Below are 27,308 nucleotides of genomic sequence, written 5' to 3' on the forward strand. Positions count from 1 at the left end.
CCTATCTATCTTGCAGCCTTGCACGTGTATGCATGTACGTGTCTATATACGTGTGTATACGTAGGCGAGACGAAGAATATCGGCTTCGCTGAGCGCAGCGCTGCTATAGTCGCGCGATTATACCTCGATATCGAATACCACGTCGGGCACTTTGTAAAAGGTACGCCAGCAGCAGCAGGGTGAGAACATTTTCTACGGTTATCGAAGCTTTCTTCCTCGGAGCGGCTACGATTTTTCGCCGCTGATAATTACATTGTCTTGCCGCTTGATAAATCCAGCCAAGCGAGAACGACACGAAGTGGAGACCGTCGTATACTACCAAAGTGCCTCCTGCATTTATTCTTGCTGCACATGTGTGTATAAGCGCGTATACGTGTGTGTCTTGCTCGTTCGATGCGCTGCTCCTTGCTTCATTAACGAACGGACTTTACTTCCTCTCTCGTCGATGCTTCTGCTAGAATATAATACCTATAAGCTTTTTTCGATCGCTTCTTTTTTTTTCGCCAACTTTCAGGCTATGTTCATTTCCTATTGTTGTCCCGCCTTGGACACACACGCACACAAACGCATGAGTAGCCGCACAATAGCTGACTCTGCGGACTTTCGTTATTGTATTGTTGTTATTGGTTCGATCGACTTATTTTGGCCTCTTTTTGACAGGATCCATTCTGACGTGCTGCGCTAGCAGCACGCACTGCCTTATTTAAACAAAAAAGCATTGTGTACGCAAGTGCGGCTGGTCGCTTAATTGAATAAACACGTATGAAGTAGGCGCTCGTGCCGCTGTTGGCTTTTCAGCTATCTTCAATATTTTTGTTTTTCGAGAGGACAGAAATAACATTTTCGAGTATGAAATGCAAATATCCGTGACTGCGTGCGAGAATCGATTATAAAAAATATAAAATTCCACAAATGTTAAGAAAATCTTATCCGCGTGTATCGCTCCATGTTATTGTTGCCGAATTGAAATAACAGAGTTGCTGTTGATAGGAATGCGTCCGTACCGTTTTCAGGATCTGCGGAATGTAATTCAAGTTAGATAAACACAGGCCTTAAAACTGACAATCTACTAATGGATATTTTATGTTATTTATTATATTAATTATTATGCAAGCGCAGTCTTTCTCACTCGGTCACGATTATCGTATTAGTGCGCCGTACCAAATCTCATTGCTTTCGTTTCGTAACACCATATCAATATGCTTTTAATAAATCAAATACAAAGTTTTTACTTGCTTTGGAATTCGACACATTTAATGAAATATTGTCATTTTTGTTGTTATCGCGCATAGAAAAACAGGATTTAATTTCACATCGTATCTCGAACTTAACATTATGCACATACATTCGTATATCTCGCAGTATTTTTGTGTGGGAGCCGCTAGATTCTGTATGAGCTACCTTAACGAGTTAGAGTCATTACGAAATTCATTTAAATTCATCGTTATTTAATATACACGAATGAAAACTTTTCAACGACTGTGTTAGAATCATTGGGCGCTCCAAATCATACAAAATTATAAAGAGTATTTATATATAAAATCACGCGATTATAAAAACTAATGAAAATTCAAAATAATAAACTTATCAATTGTCAAAGAAAAATATCATCTTCGATGCAAATAAACTTCAAATTAAAAAAAAAACACGATCAATATTAATTTTTAAAGTTGCAACTCTTGAATTGGTTTTTTGCTTTCGAATATATTGATAAGTAAAAGTTTTAAAATTTTCAACATTTGGAATATCAATGAGTTGAGGGGAAGGAGACATTCCGTATCAATTAGGAAATTCAATTAGCAAATAAATTTCTCAATAAGTGGTTGCTAATTTTAAAGAAAAATCTCCCTTTGATTGAATTCGACAAGCGTTAAAATTTGCACGAGTACTCGTACGACAGTGTGGCGTCGGAGCCGCGCAAACTTTTGTTTCATCACACCAGCGCCATTGGAAAAGTTTGCCCGAGAGATTTAGTAGAAACAGTCTGTATAATACAAATTCTTGGATTTGGTGGCTTTGCTCTATATGCGTGGCGGTGCAGCACAGCCTCCAAGCGCGAATGTGTGTAAAATCATAAAAGGCCGCGAGAGCTGCAGGCGCCTATGCCTTGGAAACATCGTTTCGCTTTTAGGATTCCACTTGTCTGGCATGAAGCTTCGACAAGCCGTTCATACCTCTTTTAGCTTGTATATACGAAGAGTCCTGCGTACTTCTTTCTCTCTCTCTCTCTCCTCTTTCTCTATCCTCTTTCGTTTATCTCCAACACTCTTTCTTCTGGATGAGTATTATACTCAGTACAGTTTATATACGCATCGCATTGTACAATTGTTGGGACCTTTGAAGGAAAAAAATGGCATTTGCATAGAGGGGATGAATAGAGCCCGTATACTGTATAATTTATTGCCTTGTTTCGCTGGAGACGTTGGTTTTGCCGATTGGATAAACTTCGAGGATTAAGCTGACATATCGTGAGCGAGAGTTTGTTAACTACATCTTTTTTCAAGTCTGCGGACCTTTTGCAAAATCCACCAAAAGTAAAGTGTAACTAAAAGTTGAAATTGTTGCTTTCGTGTGTGTGAGCTTGTTCGCAGTCATCCATAGAATTCAGCAACGCCATCTCGAATCCTTGCAAGCACAGCAGCAGCTCGTTCGAAATTTCGAACTTCTTAGAATTTACTTTTTTTGCCCGTAAAATTTTTTTACGTCAGCTGAATCTGATGGAATCGCGTGATCCACATTCTCCAACTCGCTCTTATGTATATTCGACGATGTATCTCCCAGTCATATGGCGCACACTGAAATATGCCAAATACGTGTGCGCATAACGTGGCTATGAAAAACGAAATATAAGCAAATGGATGCGCGTGTACGTTTATATATTGTAGCTGGTGCAGGGAACGAGATAGTGCGCACCGCAGCAAAAGTTGAACTAGCAGTCAAAAGTTGATGTTACTCGAGCGGAGCCCTTTGAGACTTATCAGGTGATGCAGTCTTGAAGAAAAAAGAAGGAAAAAATATACTTGCCGACCATTCGAAAACCACCGGCATGGCTATGCCGGTAATGGCACAAAGCCTTCCTGCTTATGCGCGAGCAGTATATACACGTACGTATGGATCGAGCTGTTTACAGCTTAAAGAACAGGGGGGATGAATCGAAGCTTTTGAGTGTAGCACACTAGGAGCTTAGCATTATAAACTGTCTGGCCTATCTGCTTTAATTAGACCCATCAGGATCCCTTGCGCTTGCCAATCTAGCTGAGAGACGTTTGCCTTGCAGTTGTTCGCACATCGATGTTGCTGCATTGTACCAATTGTATCTAAGTAAGCACAAACACATATAGGCGCATACGCACACGTACTTGCTGCTTACGTTCTATACATCTGTATTTAGACTAAACCTGTTTCCGCGTATTATCGCTGAATGTATCATTCTCCCAAAGTACCTCACGAGCCGATGGTCCCCCGAGTAATTACAATCGATCGATAGGCTTTGCAACGTCCTGAATATGTAAGTTCTCGAAAATAGTAATAAATGGGCGATCCAGAAACTGACCAAACCTCGATGAAATTTAACTCATTTATTCAACAGTGATTTTGAATCCGCGTCGGGATCGAAGAAGCTGTCTTTCAACCTAAATCAGAAACTTGGAAACTTTTTACTAGTAAAAAAATGTACGCACAGCAGACGGGTGTGGTAGCATCGAAAACTATTTTTATTATCTCATGAATCGGTGGTTTCATGCAGTTACACAGGTAAAACTACCTACATATTCGACCAATAAGCTTTGAAAAGCTTCCCCCGCATTATGCGCGCACTGGATCTCTCTCACATTATTGGATCGAGTTCTCGTGTCTGGTACTCGAGGGAAACACAGTGATAAAAGTGAATTTCACCGGTTGCGCGCATCGTCTGCTACATAGATCCTATAACCGTAAATTACTGGATGTATCCTTGCGCGTAGCGGAGAGAAAATGCCTCGAAAGAATCGTAAAAATATGAATAAAAATCAATATGTAGCCCGTCTCGGATTAACGACTACATGGCTGCGCGCAGAGCGCGTATACGATTCCATCGAATCGATCGCGGCATGGGTTTTTTGCTCGTAATTACTAAATCGGTTATGGCAAAAAGCGCAGAACCGAGTCGCACGTAGACCGACTGCACCGACTGCCTTGGCGCACGCTCTAAGTAGCCAGCCCTGCCATTGTCCGTCCGCCTGTGTATGTGTGTGTGTGTGTGTGTGTGTGCGAGTGAGTGAGTGTGTACGAGCGCATCTTTGATTACGCTGGCGCGAGAGCAAACAAAGAAACACAAGTACGCTGCCCCAAGTACGGCAGCGGTATTTCCTTATTGCGAGCTGGGGCAAATTACCTTGAATCTCGCGCACAAGACGGATGGACCAGGCGTATCTCTTTCTCTCTCTTTCTCGAGCTATATAGGCAGGCTCCCTGTGCGCCAGCCAAGCAGTGTATATAATACAGAGATACGAGACCCGCGCGGATAGACGCGTCATTATGATAATCGTTACGATCCGATCGATCTGTATCCTCGATCGGCTACAGTCGGCCGCTGCTGCTGCTGCTCTAGCTGCACTTGCACTTCAACTCGTCGAGATAATAAAGCTACGCGAGTGCAGCTATCGCGAGAGAGAACGAGGCCGGCCCTCCACGTATTCACGCTGCGTTAGACACATTTTCCCCCGCAAAGCGTCGAGTTCTAATTCGCACTTGGGCGCGCATTTCGCCTATGAACTGTATATATACTCGAGGGTTTGTAGTGCGCATACAGCGGTCAATTTATATATGGCATATAAATATACACAATCACACGTGCGAATGAACGAGCGAGCTCAACGAATTATATCCACAAATATATAATGCGCGTATGTATATAGGTGAGCGCGAGTATGTGTGTTCGTGTATGCGCGGCAGGGAGGTTAAATACGCGAGTCTGCAGCTGCAAATTACCATAAATATACATAGTAGGCGCGCGCGTAAGCGTTGCGCGTTAGAGAAAGCGAGTGAGAAGAGTAAGCGACAAAGAGAATCGTTAATGGAGACCAAAGCGCACTTCTTCATGCGAACGCGCGTTATCTTCCTTCGTATAAATGTCTATGAGCGTCTATGCGTCTGTATGCGTTTGTATATGAGCGCCTACAACGCGTGTACGTGTACACACATCCAGAGTCCCTCCACGTATACCTAGTTTATGGCTCGTTTAACGCTCAATGTGAGTTCATATATATACGCATAGGCAGATATGTATGATGTGCCGGTGTATACGTACTGCACGTTAATATATATTTATACGTAGCTATGTATGTGTAGGTGTGTGTACATAACCCCCCTTGGCCTTTTCTACACACATATACGCACTAATTCATTAATAAAACGCATTTACACGAGCTCGTTTGGCGCTTCGCGGTTGACTTGAGCTTATTCAAGGGCTCTTTACTGCTCTGCTGTTTTCTGCTGCTGATGCTGCTGCTGCTCGCTACATGAGCGAATACGTATATGAATGCGTGCCGCGATCAAACGATCGTCAAAACGTTTATGGAGTACCTTAGCAACTTAATGAACATCCGTGGAATGCCCTCGGCCGTTCGTCCAATCGGACGATCGTCGCTCGCTCGCGTGCGGATTTTTCAAATTTTATCATCCGATTGGAATTAAAATTTTGCAGCGACTCGGTCGCGTTCGAGACTTGAAATATTGTTCGTCTACACAATACTCGCGGCTGAATAAACATATACAGCAGCGCACTTATGGAAGATATACTTTTTTGCTCTCCTCGCTATACCGATAATTAACGTCAAAGCCAACATAATAATTATCGGTCTCATCTCGCATTGATACTGACATCCATCTCCTCCTCATTGGCGCTGCGCTGATTTTTCTTTTTGCTTTCGTTTTTGCTTGGAAATTGAAAGGCCATTATATATCATTATGTATGAAACGAAATCACATACGCAGACCCACTGACTGGGGTATCAGTTTCTAACTCGTAATCATCGCGATGCAGCTATCCCTATACCTTCTTTTTTATCGCGAACATTACAAACCATGCACTTATGTGCGTACGTATATATACACCCCATATATCCGACAGGGGTAATCATCACATTCTTCGCCAATGGAATCATCATCTTGCAACTACCCTCTTTTTTCTCTTTATTTTTTCTTTTCTTTATTTATTTGCCTCCTTTTTTCAAATTTCACGATAGGAATGGCAAAAACTTGGATTCGCGATCGCGTACGCAAGTTTTATTATATTTCGCAGATCTAAAGTCGAATCAATCAAGCTTTCTTCTTGCACATGCAATGTCGCTCAGGAGACGAGTGAAGAAAAACCAACAAGATACACGAGCAAGAGAAGCAGCAGCAGCAGCAGCAGCACGATAAGAATTGCTTGCCCAGCAGCACTGGCATGAAAAGAGCAATTATCGCTTTGCTCTCGAGCTCGAGAAGTTGAGTTCAAATCAATTATATTATTTTCATCGTATGAGTGTGCGTGTGTGCGCGGAGGAGCTTATTTTCTTCTCGGCGAGTATTATTGTATATATGCGACGGTGGTGGTACGTATAGTAGAAACAGCAGTAGCATCCACAAAGATATTTGCAGCGTCGGAGGCTGCGAGTAGCATTGCGTTGAGCTGGAAAAACGAGTTTTTACTCGTTAGAAGAATAAGCTCTCGTTCTCTCTCTCGTAATAACGATACTTGGAGCAATAGACGCCTTGGCGAGGATATAGCCGCGTGGCAAAAAGTCCCGCTCGCAAAGATCGCATATATAGTCTTATTAAATACAATAAGAGCATCGTCGATATTATGATCCGATACTCATCTGGGGATATTATGGCATGTGCAGTAGCGAGCAAACAAGATGGAAATGAGGTTTCTCACAAGTATACGAGACTCGGGAAGGAAGCTATGTACTTATACGTGGCACGTATGGAGGTACGAAAGCTTCCCCTCTCCACTTGGCTCGGCTGTTTCTTTTGTTTACAATAGATATTCATTAGATTTACTTTAGGCTATAATAAACGATAAACAAGCTCATCTATATCATAATGGGAGTATTATATCTACATATATAGGCGCGGGGCTTATAAAAGATCGCGCGCGAGCGAGCGAGACTTGTGAACACGGTCCTGGGCGACTCCCCCTGTACCGCCTCGGCCCCGTCTCCGCTCGCGTATATGCACGCATTTGCCCTCTCGCCGCGCGCACCTCTATATATAGAGTGGCCACAGTCTGTAATTTTCGCTCCTAAGCCGAAGTACGTGTGTGTGCGCGCGTCTGGGGAGCGACGACGATGCCGAGCCAGTCGAGGCGATGCCCCGATGATTCTCGAGCAGTCGAGCGTTGCCCGCGTGCTGTATACATGCCGTATAGATGCTATATGTATGCTATATATGCCATCACGTTGTTGTTTCGTTTCGCGTGCCTTAAGGCCCCTGCGTTCTATAACCCCATCCCATATAGCCGTGCGTATCTTTCTCTCCTCATCTCTCTCTCTCTCTCTCTCTCTCTCTCTCACCAGATCGTTTCCAGCCGTGTATATAATCGCCCTCGTGTGCCAGAGAAAGAGAAGCAGCAGAAGCGGCAACGGCGATATTACCAATAATTGTCGGCTTCGAGAGCTTATTTTTCTCCAAGAGCCAAGGTTTTCGCATCGGCTTGAGAATTTATAAAAAATGAGAGAGAAAGAAAGAGAGAGAGAGACGAAGAATGAGAGAGAGAGTGAGCAATAATTGCCGAGATGAGACCACCACACGAACCTTATATCGCTCGCTCGCGCGCGCGCCAACTTACAGACAGACACACAAACTCAGAGCACTCATACGCGTGCAGGCGTACCGGTATGTGTGTAATATGACGCTCGATTTGCGCGCAACATTTTCATTTGACCCCTGCACGCGCTCAACGGTACAGCCCAGACACACACGCACACAAAGCACACTGCACACACATTCATACACACACAATGCGAGCTGTAATGATACACGACGAGAGTTAAAAATGCGTGAAAATATCTCTCTTTGTCCTTAATATTACTTTTCCATCGCGATATTTTTCCTCCAGGCGCTTGCCTCTATACTTACGCGCCAAACTGAAAAATAGAAACGTATATTCTGACGGCTGTGTTGTACGCATGCACAGGTACGTAATTTTTTTCTCCACCCCTTTTGTTTTCTTCTCGTTTTTTTTTTCATTCCTTCTCTTACGACTCTTTCAACGCTCGAGTATGTAGTTGTTCGCCACGAAAAGTATATATCCCCATAGCAATATTAGACCAAGTGCTCATGTATATATATACGGCAAGAGAAGATTTCATACGCAGATAACATCCGAACAGAACCACGTCCATGTTACAAGCATATACGTACATATCGTATAATATAATGTATATACATATGCGCTAGTCATAGAGGATTCGATAATTAAAACGTAACCAAACGTGATGAGTGTGCGGACGAGGTTCTTTTTTTCTCCACCGACGCGAGCTATTATCAGGAAGTATTTAATGTCTCGCGCAAAGTTAGGCCAAACCAAAAAAAAATAAACATCGGCTTGCTGCTATGCCATCGTGCACATCGGCAATGTATGCATACATCTATATTTATACCTGCAGCAATACATCTGAAAAAGCGGCAACGATGGCAGAGAGACCTTATAGTCGAATGAATTTTTACGAGTTTATGAATATTTAAGCCAAATATAAATGCATAGTTGGCTGCAACGTACGTGCGGCATACATTACGGGCAAAGACGTTGCTCGATGAAGTGATACACTCACACAGTAGGCTAGATAATGCACCGGGTACCGTTTTATCATTAATTCCATTGTTCTTACTTGAAAAGCACACGCGTGCATGACTATATGCCGAACTGCCGCTGCTGTCTGGATACAAATCAAAATATGCCAGATAATATGCTCATTTCTGTATTGGCGTATTGCATAACGGTAGCGAGGCAGAAATGTACCCTCTATGCGCTATTTTTATGTACACACCGTAGGCCTGATTATACCTCGGGATTCTGAGGCACGTGCTCGGAAAAAGCATAAAAATGTAAAGAGAGCGAGGCCTGCACTGACGTACCGAATGAAAGAAAAAAGTAACATCGAATGCAGCCGCTATAAACTTGATTATCAAAAGTCCGTCATCTTCGCACTTCTTGAAAATATATGTACAGAGGAAGGAAGAGGGTGTATACAAGAGAGTACACAATAAGACTTACGAATGTAAAAGCGTATGCCGGTACGAAAGGGAAAAAAAAGAGAGCATGTGCATACTTGCGCATACGTACATACTCTACGTGCGATGCACTCGTGCATGTGTGTGTAAAAGGATGCGGCTCATAGCGCTTGCGCGATAACCAATTTAATCTCTCAGCGCGTGACTTTTCCGGCAGTGCTAAAAAGCCCTTAAGGCGCCGCGGGGGCCGATATGTATCGCACCTCCTCCTCCTTCTTAGCCGCGCGTGAGTAATTGTCGGCTCTCTCGTAAGATATATACATATATACACATACGAATGCTTACCTCGACTTGTTCTGCAGCGAGTAGAGAGAGAGAGAGAGAGAGAGAGAACGATAGGGAGAATTGAGAGAGAGAAGGAACGAGGCTATATGTATAATGCAGCGTTTATATGTGTATATATAGAGGAGGGAAACAGCTCGTACATCAGTGTGCTAATTACGAGGCGTGCCATTCCGCACACTGCACCTGATCGTACACATATATGAGTAATTCTACAGAAGTTTTAAAAATCGCCTCTTGAGAGTCTTGTCTTTTTTTCCCTGTTTCTTTTTGATGGCAGATTTCGACAAAATGGCAAGGTACATTTTACTCGGCATTTTAACAAAAAAATCTATTTTTCACGTGAACAAGTAATGTAATTAGTCTCGTACTTGAACCTATTTAAAAACATAAAAACTCGATCTCGATCGAGACTGAAATATTTATCGACAAAATGTTCAATCTCTCCGTGTCAACTTGACAAACCTTTCAAAGGCTTAACAGCTTTTTAAAAAGCCAACATGTTATTTTCATTACGTTTGCTAAAGAGAAATGTCCCGCTACTGTGTGAGTTCTCGAAAAAGATGCTATTGCTGTATAGATGAAAAACGTAAAACGGATTGACCCAACCAACTGATCAAGCGACCCACTTGCAATGTCTATATGCATTGGTAGACATTTGTATCAGCATTCAATGGAAGCTCCTTTTATTGAACAATTATTTATGCCTGTAAACTCAATAGAAAATTTCTCTATTAAATACTGATCCATTACAAGCACGTCAGGTGTAATTGAGAATGACGCATCTCCTCGTTGGAATGCGAATTAATGGGGTTAGAGTTATTCATGAGATTCTAAGAAAAGTTGGTGCATGTGACAGTGTGAGTGTGTGCGCAACGCTGCGCGACTTGTCGTCTCTCCCGCCGTACAAGCGCGTATCGCAATAGCGCGAGATTCGAAGAATGATCACACACTCAAGTGTGTGTTTGTGTGTGCATATGTGTATATGTGCAGGCATAAAGTCAAAGCACAGTGTGTATATAACCTATTCCGTGCATGCACGGCAGTTTATACTGATAATCTTGACGAGATAGCGAGGACGAGATGTGCTGCCGAGGTGCTAGTGTGACAGAAATTAGTTGTTATTTATGACACTTGTACTCCCTGAATTTCACCTAAGATCAAATTTCGAATTTTTCTGTTGCTTTCGTTATCGACCGGTTGAAACTTACTTTTGGAACAGTACTTCTGTACCAAGAATAAAACTTAAAAATAAGGAACAATTTTAAATGATTGTACTGAATATGCAAATCGTGTATCAGTTTTTCAATTAGCAGAGGAATTAACAGCTACTTACCAAACAGGGTGAAGTAGTTGAATCATTATTTTCAACGTAATTTCGGTGCCCTTAATTTCGACCATGCGTAAATTTAAAATGAACACGATTTTTCATTGTACTTTGTCCGGTATTCCATTTGTAGAAAGAGAGTGAGGGAGAATGCGAAAAGAAATTTACTTTTATTCAAGTATTATGCAGCTTAAGCGTATATTATTATTGCGCGTAGTTGGTATAATTACGGCAACGCATAAATATTGAAAGTTTCTCTCACTCGACCGAGGGGAAAGATAGAGAATTATAAATATTGCGCATTACTCGACTGTGTACGGTCGACTCTGGGCTGCGCCGACGCCGCTGAACGCCTTGTTTTTCACCTTTATCTGATAAAATTAACAATAAATATTATCAACTTGGCACTCGGTGTATGCAATTTTCAATATAATTATCGAGTTGGTTTATTACACAATTGCCGATTTCAATTGGATCGTAATCAAGAAAATTAATTTGCAAGCTCTGTAGGGTTTGCTTACAGTGTCTTTTTATTTTCATCAGTTGTTGAATATGATTGTTGAATTTATAAGCAGCTAAGCGCAGTCAATCTTATAACTTCCCGGTGGTACACGGGCAGACACATTGAGCTAGCCGACTATGGAAAAATGTTTCAACATCACTCATGCAGGTTTATCTTCGTGCACGCTCTCTCTGTCTGTATGCGCCGCGTGTGTATATTATTATTATTATACACTAGATTCGTATTCTAATCAAATTTTATGACGCTCATTTGTTCACGTTTCAAGCACTAATGTTACATACTCCGCCGGGCCGTATGCGTATACCTGAGTACTTGTACTCATTTAGCACTGCGCGCACGCGAGACCTTTAGGGATTACTGCATGCGCGTTAAGACGCGAGATTTTTAAGATATCAATCTCGAGGCATAAAGCAATGCGCGTTGCGCCGAGCGGCAAATTTAAAACATTTTTTTTAATAAAAACAGCTCGGTCGTTTATTTTCGTTCGTTGGCCTGGAAGCTCGGCCATCGGAATTGACACGTTCAACTCTGCCAGAAACGTCCATTATCATCATTGCCATTAACGTTAAAAAGCACAATTTCGCAGCTTCTTATGAATATCTATTTCGATACAATATCAAACGTTATTTGTGAATTATACAGTCCTATAAAGTTGGCAGCCGAATTATTTATACATGCTTCCGCAGTAATCTGCATATTCAGTAATGTGAGTATATTGTATACATACATTGATGCTCAGAGGCAGAAGGCAGGAGCAGCAGCAGCAGCGCTAGCAGCGGCGGCGCACAAGACCTTCGGTGTATAATCATTATTTTGATTATGCAACGCTCTCTAGGGTGTACGTCAATATCATTTTAATATCGCATCTGGTTATTGCCACGGCCCCTATTTAAAGAGCAAATTTGAGAATTATCAAAAACAAACATGCGAGTACGTAGAATTTGTGAGCACAATTTCCGAAACCCGTTAATATGCAACGATAATGATTATTATTCTGGCCCTTTCTTCAGTGCGCTTATCTTCATACGTCCCAGTGTCATCGAGAATGAAATACACTCAGAGGACATTAACTTGGAACGTGTATCCGTATATGTACCCATGAGCGCAATTCAAGAAAGCGCTAATAAACAAATACGATCGTTTGGCCGTGTGCTTTTGCGAGCCGGGTAACCTTTCAACATTTAACGCTTTGAAAGTCAAAAAGAGCACAAGTGCGAGGGAGAGAAAAAAAGGGGGAAGAGAGTAAAGGCAATAATTCATCTTCAACGAGATTCAATTATCGATCTCTTTTTTTCCAGGCTCTGTATATAGGTGTATGTATATAGGTAGTGCAAGAGCCAGTGAGCACACACACACACACACGTACACACACGCACAGGCTGCGCCGCACACCATCCACGACGAACTCTCGCTCTCCGAACATCATTATACTTTGCACTGTAATAACAACGCAGCTCGCGAACGAGAGCAGCGAAGCCTGTATATGTATATTCGAGCTGCTGAATTATTCTGACAAGATAACAAAGTGTGCAGAGTCTCGGATATTTGAATATTAATTATTTTAGCCGAAGATTTTGGAACGCGTTATTTCCTCCGTCATTACGGTAACGAAATATCATCGCGAGAAATATGCAGGTGATGAAGTCTCGACGAAATTGGGTCAGCTTTTTATTTTTATTTTTTTCGTTTTTTATGCAGTCGCGCGCGTTGAAACGAAATTTCTTTTTCCGTCATTATAATATAGGCACTCCGAAAATCGTTACGGCGAGACTCGAAATCGTCGAGTTGGCGGCGCATTAAGTACAAATCGATGCACATTAATCCATAAATAAATATAGTTGAAGAGCCGAGCTCGCTCGACTGTAAGGAGACCCGCGGGTTCTAGTGGTTGCTTAAGGTAGCTGCAACCCAACCGAAGATGAGGTAAATCCTAGAAAGAGTTTGTGTTGACCCGGCAGCGTGAAGATGCTCCATTTATGCTGCCTTGCTCATTCTCGAGAGCTCCTGTGATAGTGCTTGTGCCTAGTGCAGCAGCTCGCACATACATACACGCAAACATACACATTGACTGTATATATGCGTCTCTCTCGAGCTCCGGTTGCACCAAGGAAATTAGTGAATTAGCCAACGACGTTGCTCTAGCGTACACATATATACGCATACTCGACTGCTTTTAACTATGTATACGTGTAAATATGTATGCGTATGAACGGTGAGCATACGTACACAGAGCCATACATATACGCGGTAAGTTAGATGAACCCTTCAGAGGGATTCCAACGCGCCACTTGTTTGCGCGCTCGCTTCTCTAAAGGATCGGCTTACTTTGCTGCTGCTGCTGTTGCTGATGTCGGTGCTGGTTGGGGAATTATTATGCTACCAAGCCAACCAAAGACCGAGAAAGAACTTGGTCGAATGCCTAATTGATTTTGTCATTATTCTTGCTCATTAACTCGGCCTAGATGGGGCTTCAGACTCTGTAGTGTACGTATTTAAAGCACTCAAGGGTTGGACGCGGAATTGTAAATAATTTTTCAGCTCGACTCCGATGCTAGGGTGGAAAATTTTGAACAAATTCGACAGGGTAGAAATAGGAAAAAAGGAAGACTTGCAAGATTCTTTTGCGGAAACACCCTTAATTAAGACCCTTGACGCTAAATGTTGCTGCAGCTACTGCTGTTATATATGACACTGGCAGAGTCGTAAAAGCGAGAGAGAGAGAGCGAATTCGCACGCCGTGCGTGCACGAGCCAGACTCCGCTGCGCACATTCGAAAAAGGAGCTTATTACTGTAATGAGTTTTTCCCTTCCTTCGCGCGGTATCGAGTTTCGTTGACAAGATTCTCCACTTTTTTTTTCGACTTCTTTCGTCCGGCCCGGCGAGCTGGACATATTGTATGCGCCGTCAGCAACAGAGCCTATGTGTATCCTACGAGTGTATAATGTGCGCGAATCCTGGCTTTTGTCCGAAATCGCTTCGTTACAAAACGAACGAATGTAGACGGCACAAACGCGCACGGGTTCTTCCCTCTGTTAACGCTTCTGCCACTGCCGCCGCCGCCGCCAGCACGTGCAAAGGCTCGAGCTCGAGCTCGCGCTCATAAATAATAATTCAAAACGCGCGAAGAAAAGAGAATTTCTTGCTCTCTCTCTCTCTCTCTCTCTCTCTCTCTCTCTCTCTCTCTCTCTCTTTTTCTGGCCGCTCGCGCGCGCGCGCATAGTTTATTCTCTGTGTATACGTGCGTATAGTGTATGCTGTATCTGAATATGCACGCAGCTCCGAGACTGACTCTTTTCTCGTATGTGCACGAAAGGCCAGCAAAAAGATCAAACTTTATTATTCTACAAGTATATAACCCTTCAAGCCAGTGCGAGAGAAAACAACAAATGTGACTTGTGCACAATATGGCCTGCTGTTTGTGCTGCGCTCGAGTATACATCAGCCGCCCACTCGTACAGTTAGCAGGCAGCGTAGCACGGCCAAACGCTTTTGAATTACACAAATAAATAAATAAAGACGGACTAGACTCGTTCACTGGTGTATTTGCCCTATTATGCCGTATATATTATATTGCAGACAGTTGAAAAAGCAAAGATGAAAATGCAGCAAATTCGCGGCAGAACGAGCTCCGTAGTTTTTAACTTGAAATCAGTATAAATACGAGAAATAGTTTTGACTCCGATAGCAATAAAGAGAAGTCGGCGCATGTTTGGATATGCGTGAATATCAATTCTAAGCGCGCGACGCAATGAGCATGAAAATTTTTCAGCTCAGCCAAAGTACAGACAAGTAAGAACGTTATACGGTGTGAGAAGAAGATGGAGGCTCGATAAGGGAAAGAAAATCGCACTATGGACGCGCGCGTGAGCGAGCACATAAAAGAGAGAGAGAGCTCGTCGTTAGCTCGTTAACTTGCACGCAACACCTCCCGAGAAGAAGCAGAAGAAGCGAAATACCGGATATACCAGACTGACTGTCTGTCCTTTCTCTCTCTCTTTCTCTCTCCTCTTTCCGACTGTCTTTGTGACTCGCCCTTTCCTTGCTCGAACCTACACGAGTATAGACACTTACAAACATTTTCAATACATCCTCTCAACATTATATGCTCTTTATTCGCTCGGTGTCGATATCGCGCGCGCACGTGAAATTGCCGTGTTAGCGGCCTGACTTGCGTGCGCCCATCCAAATGGGTTCTGGGGCCAGGGGAGCTCGACCGTAATGTAAACAAGCTGCCTCGACCTGCCATTCTTTGATCGAACGATGCCTCCAAAATTGTTCGGTCATTGTTCTTATTATACATACACATAATATCATGGGGTTATATTTATACAAACAGTCGCCGTGAGTTCCGCTCGTCCATATAGCGAATTGCGAGCTATCTTCAGTATCTACCCTCACCGCCGTTTCTTCCTCCTCGAGCTGAACATCATTGAATTTCTAATAATACGCTTACGTTATATACCTGCTCAGACAATTCACCGGCATTAAGACCTTGGAATATAATATAATATCCTACACGCGAGTAGTCGAAGCTGTTATGCATATAATTTCGCCTTTCCAGACTGAAAATTTAGATGTTTGAAGCATAATCTCGACAAGGGTACTCGACGTTGCAGAAATTATTTCGTTGTACTTTCCTCCAGCTCATTACAACTTTTGGCATCTGACAAATTAATACTTAAATACGTATTACGTTGATAGACAATAGCCAGCCACCGCGTTAACGAGTGCATTGTTTTTATTCAGCAAAGTTAGTACGATGATCGGTGCGCTCATGTGTATTATTCGATATTAATTTTATCGCGGTATCATTTCTATTTAGAGATATATACGATGAAATAAAGCTAGGAGGGCAAAAAGTTGGATAACCCTCGGAAACATATAATGGAATTACGCAATAAATCTCTCGGTGCTCGTCTTAGCTCTTGCCATATAATTTTTTGATCGGAGCCGAAGCAAGTCTGCCAGCACGCGCGCCTCGTGTATATAAAACGAGAGCCATAAGTACACGGATGGTATAGCGCTCGCATGTGTTCTGTACACCCATAATCCTTCTCGCACATATAGATATAATGTGCATCACAAGCTCGAACGAAATTGCGTAACGCTGAGTTTTTCATTTTTTTTTTTTCCATTTCATCCTTTGCTGCGTGCGATGCGTGAAAAAAATAAAAAGACGAGGCGAAGAAGCGCGAGGGGCGTCGAATCGCTTGTTAGGAACTTTAAGCGTGTAATGACATGGTCTCGACGTATAGAAAGAAGTTAGGTGAGGATCGGCTCTACGCGCCGCGTGTACATCAACAACGCGCTAAATACCCGTGTCAACGCGAGCAGCTGGTCGTCCGATTATATTTTTGCAGAGGCAGATGTTCGGGCAGAAGCTCGTCCATAACTGCAAAATACACACAGACAGGCGCGCGCACACAGGAGCGCTGCTGATCGTCCTCGCGGCATCTTCATCGCGAGCGAAGCCTGCGCTCAACTTTTCCTCCTCTGGCTGCGTTGCCTTGTACATGTAGCGCACACGGCGCTCTTCTTATATACAAACGCGAGCTAATGCATTTTCGATAATTTTATCTTAATTGCGAGCGATATCTCACACCTAATGGAAAGTCCGTGTGTATCGGGGATGCTGCTGCACTCGCTAGGGTAACGAATCTAGGATGTGCAGTACGTGTACGTGTGTTTCGTTTGCTTCGTGTGTGTGTGTATCATCAGCACGTAATAAATTCACAGAGCGTTGCGCGCCACACGCGGCTATTATAATGTGTTAATCTTCCGGGCACGTACTTAGCCGAGGCGATTAGGCTACTCGTCCGTCTGGGCTCGCTGCGATGGCGATCAGGTGCAGAGCACGTCTTTGCTGCATGTACACAGCAGCAACGTACCGACTATATAGATCTCATATTGGCGATTCTCGGACGCCAGCGTAATATTGTTGTATATACATCTAAAATAGAACTTGTTTACACAGTGCGATTGTCGCGGGGCGTTTCAAGCGTGTACGTTATTATACACACACACACACACACACACAAGAGGCTCGACTCGGCAGGATCGAGCCGAGCAAGGACGCGCCACAGTGCAGCGTCTGCTGCGCGGCTGCGTGTATATTATATGCAACACGTGCAGTGCGTGCCGAGTGGCCATATAATATACACGAAAAGACCCTTTCGATGGATATCTCGCCTTCTCTCGCTCCTTTTCCAAACGCGCGTACATGGATCTCTTTAATTAAGAATTCTCATTATCCACTTTTTGCCGATAACGCGCCTGCACGAGCTACGCGTGCTGTATAAGACATAAGTATATATACTCGCCACATGAAAATATATTTATAACGACGAGAGCGAAGGCAAGCAGAGGAGACGGCATATTGTCGGTTGATCCTTTCCATCTTTTGACTCCTTTGCAGTAATGCGTATCCTATATGCCTTCGCTATAATTTATTGATCCAATTATCTCCAGCTGGATTGTTGATTTTGCGAATCTTGATTCTCTTTTTCGTTATTAAAATAATACGCACGGCATATTAACTCGTACTTTGTCGAAGAAAAGTTTTGCAGATCGTGCGTCGCCACATATTTACTTTGACGAGCGCGCCTATCCTTGAAGTTACATGTGCACCCGTATTTCCTGCATCGCAAAGGAAAGTCATTATAGGCTCGCACACGCGCTGCTCCGAAGTTGATATTTTTCTTATCCGTTCCTAAATTGCCCAGTTCGTGTATAAGTTAGTAGGTAAAATTTCGATGCATCCCGCCGCATCGAGTCAAGAGCGCACGAATTTGGCACTGAAAATTTAATCAGCGTCCCGATCGTGAAGCGAGATCGAATCACGATTGTCGTTTCCGAATGAATCTCGCAGTATCGGCATTTCATTTCATCGGCGTATTTTATGCGCACGTTTAAGCGCGGCATCGCATGCGGGCATATCTGTAAATACATAGAACTTGTACGTGTATTTGCAGTTGGGCTCGGTGCACGAAGCAACCACAGGAGCAACCGCCAAAGTTGGCCACTTTTTTGTGTAGCAGAGCTACACGCATCGAGGATGACGAAATACATTTCCATAATCTTCATTAAATTATTCAATTTCTCGGTGCTCGTGCCCAACAACGACGACGACGACGACGACGACGACGACGACGCTCACTTATACTTGCTAGGCTGTGTGTGCGCAGGCTCGCCGCGAGTTATTCGAGTTATTTCTCATATAAGAAGTGTACGCGCTTACACGGTGAGGCTTATAGCAGGTATATATATATAATGTACAGGAGGAATCGCGGCTGCTGACGCTCGATGCAGAAGGCAAAAAAGGGACACAAAGCGCGCGCGTTCGAGCTCGCTCGCTCGCTTATATAGCGAGCAAAAGGATGAGCGGCAGAGTGGGAAGAGTAGCAAGTCAGAGGAGAGGATATAGAGCAAGAGAAAAAAGCTCACGTAGCAGTGGCGGTGGCGGTGGCGGCAGCCGGAGGTTGCGGTGGCCAAAGGTAAAAAGGGCCAACAAAGAATCAGCACTGGTGGCACTGGCGTCGGCGGCGGCCAACGAAAAAGAGGAAAATTAAACAACAAAAAAATATCGAAATCTCCGATAAAGGAGTATAGCGGCAGGTTAGAGCTCGAGCCTCCCCCGAGTACAAAGTGTTGCGGAACGTATATCTATATGCTCAGCTACGGAGTTTTCATATCAAAAATAACTTTCTTGTTATAACGAGCAGGATGTTTCTATATTAGCGCGAAAGGTACTAGCGCTGCACAACTACTGTATTCTCCGTCGCGCTCGACTCGCTCGCGCTGCTAGCTAGCTTTTGCTGGATAAGAAAATTCTTTCGTGGACTTTTTCCAGCGCGAGATATTTTTTGCCTTGCCGCTCGACCAACGAGCCAAGTGCTCCACGATGCAACACAACGGGAGGGCGAAAGATACGGAAAGGAAGGAGCCGTTTTTGGATACCGCACCACCGCACTCTATGTACATAAAACTTCCTACTCGAGCTGCTCTCACTCTGTGCTGCGAGCGCGTCGTTCTGTGGTCGGCCGAGCGCGCCGCTCGTGCACCGCCTCGAGATTCATGAACGAAGAAGATCCTCGCCCAAAGAAATGTACTGCCCACGGCTATATAGCCTGGCTAGCATCTGCATAGAGACTTAACTCGTTTCCATTTCATTTGCGTGTTCGCAAACTTTTTCGCCACTTTTACAGTCTTTGGTATCGATCCAATTCTTCTGACTGGCAATTCTGACATCTCGTGCCGTGTGCGGATGCGTCTCGTTTTCGAACCTCGACTCTATTCCACTTGTACATTATAGCTCACGTGTGCGGTTAACGCGTGCGAGCCGCGAGAAGAGACAAGATTCGCAATATGCCAAGGCGAAACCGAGAGCCGGCGAAATGAGAAAAATAAATCTGCGACGGCGAAAGAATGAGAGGAGAGCTCGGTTAAAAGGCTGCCTTGCCAACGGCGACTGCCGAGAAAAAGTAAAGTAATTATGAAACCGCGAGTACTTGAACGTCACAATAGAAATTTTTACTTTTTCTTCGGCGCTCCCTCTTCTTTCTCTCTGTCCCTCTCGTTCGAATCGCTTTCGCATAAATACACACACGAGCAAGTGTGTGCGTCTAGATATAATTTTATTTTCGCACGACTTTTTTTCACAGCGCATATTGCCGCGTATATGCATAATATATATTTATATAAATAACTCTAACCATCTCGCTTACCGATTCTTTTTACCTTATTTCTCTTTATTTTTGTACTGAATTACAACTTTTGAATTTGAGAACGTACCGACGACATGTGGTCTTTCATCGCGTTGACATGTAACATGAAAAAATACTTTGCATTATATATACGTAGGCGCGCGCGAGAGGGAAAGAGAGAAAAAGAGAGAGAAGAGCGAGGCAAGCCTTTACAAATCTGTGCAGTGCGCGCGGTTCTCTTTTACATTGACTGTTCGCGTCTAGACTCGTTGAACGCCTCCTTCCACGAGTATAGTACGCATGCACTTTTTTTTTACGAAATTCACAAACAAGACTCAACCCAAGCTCTTCGTTGCTTCAGTCTGCTTCTGAAGGTACAATATTTTCGCTGGCACTGACATGTTTAGTATACACTTATACCTGTTACAAAAGATATTTGCAGATGTATCATTATATAGCTCGCTTGTTTCTTATACGCAGAGATTCATATACACGTTCGTACGGTAAGTAATGCGATACCCCCACAAATGCATACACACGTTCCGGCTTACACTTGTTTCGCATTCCGTTCGAGAATCTTCGTCAAAAAGAAAAATTTTCTTTCATATACAGGTAACAAGTAGGATCGAGCGCGCGAGCACGTTGCAGTAGGTCCTGCTGCATTTCAAATGGCCTCTGCCTTCATACGAAATTCATTAGAAAGTGGTGGCAAAACATAACTTATATCTCACTCTCTCTCTCTACTCTTACTCTCGCGCTTGAGGTTTACGGATATGCAGTTTTACCGCGGAGAATATCGAATATCGAATGATCCGTGCTGGAGTCGGTATCACGATTGAGATTGTACATTTTTCACTGGTATAACAACACGTGAATTATTTAGCCGCACGGCTTTCTTGCTTGTGCATGTTGACTGGTTTTACATGCTTGTACGAAATAGCTAAACAATTATAGATAGTGAAGTTTTCAAAAAAATCATAGATAGTAAATTTTTCGGAAAATTTTTAATCAAGAGCTGTGATAAAACAAAAAGATTGTCGTTTCGATAAAATTTGAATCGCTAGTGAATTATTTAACGAAAATTAGAAACGAAAACCAATGCGATTCGACGAGACTTGGATCCGCCGTTACGCGCAAAGTTTATATAGCACCTTGAGGTGCAAAGCTCAAGTCGTTCGTTGCCCTCTTGATTCGTCTAGATTCACTGAATGACTTTTGATTCTCTTTCAAATAGACTGCACTGTTTCTCTCTCACGTCACAAGTTGTTTTCTTTCTTTTTTTTCCTCCGTTTTTTGTGCGAAATCTCATAGCTTCATCGTTGTTGTAATAATAACAATCATTTACTGCGAAACACCACATCCTGCCAGACCCACTCCGCTATGCACTGTCAAAGTATGTACGTGTATACGTGTGTGTGTATGTGTAAGCGAGAGTGTATGTTGTTTTTCTGTTATTTTTATTATTGTTACTTTTTTTTGACCGCAAGCGTCGGCAGACTTGGATATAATTTGTACTCGTGCACTTGATGAATCTTGTGTGCGACCTATCGTACTTTACTGCCGTAGAAGTGAAATTTTATACGTGACTTTAAAACAAAAAGTGATATTAACAATAATATTGGAATATATTATGGGCTTTATTATTATTATTATTTTTTTTTTATATAAAACGATTTCGAGTCAAATGTTAAAAAATAACGTTTTTATTTACAGACTTTAGCGTGTAACGTAGACACATAGAGTAATTTCTTTATACAATGTTTTACACATTATTATACTATACTATAATTACTTTTTTCAGTCATTTTTCATAAAAGTGTATCAAGTTTTTGTTTTCTCCTCATATATTCAGCCTCACGACACATGCACTCACAATATTTTTCTACTTAATCACTTTGTTTTACTATACAACTAGTCGAGTTTATGAATAACTCACAGGCTTCATCACACTCGTAAATTTTTATTGCACATTTACACACACTGGCGAACGACGAATTTCCTTATAAAATACGACAAATGACTCGCGCACTATCATCAAATATGAACAGCCAAAGCTCGCGGTAAAACGTTCATCTGGTTGTGTTGTCGCTGCAACGGTGGGGCGGTCGCGTGGGGCATCCTAATCGAAGGCATTCGTCGATTGTTTGGCACGTCGGGTAGAGCAAATCTCAACTTGTCCCAGAACAACTTGTCACCCCACTGCAGATAGGTATTTGTCTTCAAATAAAGCCTAATGTCCGGATCGAGATCGCGTTGCGGCACGTCACCCACTAGCACGACTATGAGGCGTCGTCTTCGATCGCGCAGCACTTGATGATGAGCCGATTTAAAGTCGAACCTGCACCACTCGGACTTGATGAAGTTCTCCGAGAGAATCATGACGGTGCGCCTGGAAGACTCGACGGCTTGGACAATGGTGTCGGCCGTGAAACTGCCAGCCGGAAAGTCGCGGTAGTGTAGACAGAGCTTGTAGGAGGGGTTGCCCATCTCCAGGACGGGGGCGAGCTCCTCGGCGACGAAGGCCTCGTCCTTGGAGCTGTAGCTGATGAAGGCGTCGAAGAGCTTGTTGCGATCGTCCCGGTCGAGGGCGGCGTGCCGGTCGAAGAGTCTCACGCCGAAGCGCGAGTAGCACCAGACGCGCACCTCTTGACGGAAGAAGAAGCCGAGCATGCAGACCAGCATGAGCAGGAGGAAAGCCACGAGCGTGCTAACGAGCAGCGGCAGATAATCTTCGAGAGCCTGGCGTTCGATAATGGTCTTGGTAAGATTGCCGGTCGTGCTGGTGCCGCCGCCGCCACCGCCGCTGCCACCGCTGCCTGAGTCAATACCGCTGAGGCTCACGTCCAGCTCGGCGCAAATCGAGTTATTAGCGTAGCGAAGCCCCGGGCTCATGAGCGCGTAGCTGTTCTCCTCCTCGCTGCCATTGGCGAACTCGTTAGCATCGCTAATGTCCGCGTAGCTACTACTGGTGTAGTTGTTTTTGTCGTTGTTGCTGCTGCTGCTACTCACGACGGTGCATTGAATTTGTTGGTCGTCGAGGATACGTACGGGCGACGTAACGGCCCAGTCGCGCAGCTCGTGAACAAAGTCGCAGTCGCAGGTCCACGGATTGCCGGACAGCGTCAGCTCGAGAGCAGTACCGCTCCTCGTCGGCAGCGACCACACGACTATTCTGGTGAGCTTGTTGTTGTCCAAGCGCAGGTTCATGAGCGAGCCGAGCGCCAAGAACGTCTCGTTGGCTATGAACGACAGCTCGTTGCGCTCCAGCCTGAGGGTGCGCAGATTCTCCAAGCCTACGAACTCGTGACCGTGAAGCTCCCGCAGGCCGTTGTCCTGCAGGTGCAGCTCCTCGAGGTTCTTCAAGCCGTTGAAGGTGCGATTCTGCACGAGCTCGATGTTGGACGCGTTCAAGAAGAGCTGCTTGAGCTTCTTGCGGCCGATGAAAGCATGACTAGACACGACGCGCAAATCGTTGCCGTCGAGGTAGAGGCGCGTCGCGTCCATCGGTATCTGCTCGGGCAATCTGCCGGCGTGGCCGCCAGCGGCGCAGTCGACCACGTTGGCCGTCCAGGTCTGGTCGTGGTAGCACGTGCAGTTGAGCGGACAGGTCATCTCGCAGTCGCAGGCGTCGAAGTCGCAGCAGTGGCACAGGGCGAAGCAGTGGGCGTCGTATTTACAAAGGAACTGCGAGTGCGAGGCCTCGATGAGCGACACGTACAGTCGCTCGCGATCGTAGAGCAGCTCGCAGAAGATACTGTCGAGGTCGACGACCCGCGGCTGCACGCGGCTCTGCGTCTGCCGATTGACTCGCTGCAGCCACTCCATTGTGCAGTCGCACAGAAAGTCATTGTCGCCTATGTGGAACTCGGGCAGCGGCCTGTCCGCCGGCACCGTCGTGATGCGCAGAGCGTACGGCTCCAATCGACGGATCTTGTTGCCCTTGAGATTCACGCGAGTCAGATTGGGCTTCTTGAAGAACGTGTAGCTCTGCACGCGAGTTATAAGGTTGTCGTTGAGCAGGAGGGTCTCGATGCTGCTCGGTATCGAGCTGCCGCTTATCTCGCTCAGTTTGTTCCAGCTGGCGTCGAAGGTGGTAAGTTGCAGCTCCGACTCGATCTCGTGATAATTCCCCAGCTCGGTTATCTCGTTCGAGTGGATGTCGAGCCACTGAAGGTAGTTCGGTATCATGGCGTAATCGAAGCTCTTGAGCTTGTTATCGCTGACATTGAGCCAAACGAGATTTGGCAAGTTGTTGAATAGACCGGTTATGTCTGTCAGCAAATTGTTGTCTAAGCGAATTGCTTGCAGCTTGTGATTCTCATCGAAGGTACCTGCCTCGATATACTCTATGCGATTGCCCGATAGGTTCAGGATGTTGAGGTCCTTTACCTTGTCGAAAATGCCCTTGGTTATGTTGCCGATGTGATTATCGATAAGCCTTAAACCACTTAGATGTGCCATGTGGTCGAACGTATCCTTGGGTATGCCAGAGATGAGATTTTCCCCAAGGTCAAGAGCGCGCAATAAAGGAGTGGCCTTTAGCGCCTCTGGTATCGAAGTTAATCGGTTTCGGTTCAAGTGAAGATCTTTCAACGAGGAGGCATTTCTCAAAGACGTTGCATGCAAATCGGTCAAACGATTATTTTCAAGGGACAGCAGGCTCAGGACGTAGAGCCCATTGAATGTGTTGGCGTCGATCGTCGCTAGTCTATTGCCGCTTAGCAAAAGGGCATCGAGGTTCGACAAGCTCGAAAACGTATTTTCGGGCAGATTTTCTATGAGATTATCTTGAAGCTTTAAAATTTGTAAACTATAGAGATCTCGAAAGATGGCCGACTCGAGACGATTTATTTGATTGCCAGACAAGTCCAGAACAACCAATCGAACCAAACCGGCAAACGTGGCGGAGTTGATCCACTCGGCGGTCAGTTCATTTTCCGACATATCTAAAACCAGCAGATGAGCCAATTCTCCAAACAGCCCCGGCGGAAGTACCGCGAGGCTGTTGTTGCGCAGGTAAATTTCTTTGAGCTCTCTGCAATCGACGAATAGTTCGGGTGGTAGACCGGTCAACCGATTGTCCGCCAGATCGAGTCTCGTCATTGCGCTGAGACCTTCGAATCCTCTATCGGCGATGAATGCAATATCGTTGGCTCGTAAATTGAGCACTTGAAGTCGCGACAGGCCAGAAAAAGCCGCCGAAGGCAACGATTCGATACTATTATTGGCTAAGTCGAGGACGCGCAGATTAGCAGCGCACCTATTGCCTAAGTTAAATTTGAAACTTGTGACTTCACGCAGTCGATTTCTAGTTAGGTTCAAGGATTCAAGATTGAAGAGTGGACACAGGGAGCCTTCGGGTATATTCCACACGTTGTTATCACTCAAATCGAGGTTTTCTAACTGGCTGAGTTCTTCGGTGAAGGCCCTCGGAGAAATTTCCAAGGCCATAACCGACCAGTCGGAATTGTGAGTCCTAACGGTCAAATTCTTCAACTCCTTGAGGCCTCTAAAGGCATCGTCGGTCAGATTGCCGATTTTGCAGTATTCGATGCGTAGCTCCTTTAGGTCAACGAGCGCCCTGAAGCTTCCAGAGCTGAGGGAGCTCTGATAAAAGAGAGCATCGCTGCACTCGAGTTTGAGGCGCGCCGTGCGCTGAGGGATGGCACTGAAATTGGTCTTTTCGAGCTCGCTATTGATGGTCTTTAAACGGCAGTGAAGCGATATCTCGCCATCGTCTTCGGTCAACCACTGGCACTCGTCGGGCGCTTTGTAGCGCACACTGCGAGCCGACGCACTGTTGAGCAGCAGCAGCGTTCCGAGTAAGAACGCGGCCGCCACCGGAAGGGCCAAGTTCAACACACTGGCCCGCATCGCGCCTCATGCGCGTTCTCTTGCTGCTGCTGCAACTACACTACTTGAATTTACACTCAAACGACACATATGTACGGCACTATACGTTTTATTGCTCTTGCACATATACAACACTGATAACACTAACATTTAGCACTACCGAATGAACTAGCTGTTATCGCAGCGTTAGCCGCCGCACATGGAATAGGCCAGTGATTTCATTTTCTCGATTCAATTTGACCATCGGCGGACTATAAGGCCCTTTCTCTCGCTCGCTTCAGGCATTTGTCAGCCCGTCACGATGTATCACTGCCATTGCTACTTACGAAAATTGGTGCTTTTAAAGCGACGGAACGCGATCACAAGAGCCAACGAGCGAGTAAGGTCGAGCTGAAAAAAATGCGCGAAATCTCACTTCGGTATTGTGCGAAAGACCGAGGGGCCGTGCGTGTAGCGCCGTTGTAAGTTTCGCAGCAACTGGCGCGCGCAACTCGTTCGCTGCAAGGCTTGGGTCCCGTCGTTTCAGTTCTCTCTCCCCCCACCGGGTCCCTCGGTCTTTCGCTCGCTCGCTAACCTGCCATACCATAGGGGCCTTATCGTTCTATCTCTTTCTCTCGTTTTCGCTTCGTTTTCGCTGACTCGATGCTTCGCAAACTATACACATACACCTATCTCCTTTACTCGGGAGACGTACTTAACTCGATGCTGTGTAGCTCTCCCACCGCCATCGCCTCCACCGCGCTCGACTCTTCCTCCTCCTTTGCTCCTCATGCTCGTTACTATATAGCGTCTTCCTGGGCCCTCTTTTCTTTTCTACAGCTGCAGCAGAAATGGTAGAGGCAGCGCACACCACATTATACATTTTAGCCGCGAGAACGAGCCCGAGAAGAAGTGTAGAGTGAGATGGAGATAAATACCGTGGAGCGAACGAGCGTGCGCGAGAGAGAGAACGCACCGAATCGCGGCTATAGGGCCCCGCGATCATATAGACTTCTTCTCCTTCTTCCTCCTTTTCTCTTTTCCTTTTCTTCTTCTTCTTCTTCTTCTTCTTCTTCTTCTTCTGCGTCGTCGTTGTCGTTGCCTTATTCTTACTTTCTGCCAAGATGCTGCTCTGTGAGCGGCGGCAATCCAATAAAAATAAGACACGGATACAATCTTGCGCGCGGGGCTCTCGCCAACATCAGTGGCTGCAGCAGCTCGTCCAGCTTGGCCGTACACCCGTACACACACATGCACATGTATATAAATGTATATACACACGCTTCATCCTCCATCCCGCTACTTTTGCTGCTGGCGGTATATATCTACTGTCCTCGTCACCTTACTCGCCCCTATCTCTCATTCTCCTTCTCTCCTGACTAC

The 27,308-nt window shown here is 44.9% G+C and overlaps 2 protein-coding genes across 4 annotated transcripts in view; one reads left to right on the plus strand and one right to left on the minus strand.

The window, feature by feature from the left end:
* LOC106658470 (lysine-specific histone demethylase 1A) overlaps positions 1–27,308 on the plus strand; it is a 192,711-nt gene that overhangs the window by 79,367 nt on the left and 86,036 nt on the right. The window lies entirely within an intron of this gene.
* On the minus strand, positions 22,066–25,967 carry LOC106658471 (toll-like receptor Tollo). The gene is made up of 2 exons (XM_023463214.1): positions 22,990–25,967; positions 22,066–22,896 (listed from the first exon to the last, which is right to left on the minus strand). Exons 1-2 carry the CDS (start codon positions 25,965–25,967, stop codon positions 22,128–22,130), a joined length of 3,747 nt encoding a protein of 1,248 aa, XP_023318982.1. The 3' UTR covers positions 22,066–22,127.

The sequence above is a fragment of the Trichogramma pretiosum genome, unplaced genomic scaffold (genome assembly GCF_000599845.2).
Source record: "Trichogramma pretiosum strain Unisexual culture from Peru unplaced genomic scaffold, Tpre_2.0 scaffold28, whole genome shotgun sequence".
Taxonomy (NCBI): Eukaryota; Metazoa; Arthropoda; class Insecta; order Hymenoptera; family Trichogrammatidae; genus Trichogramma; species Trichogramma pretiosum.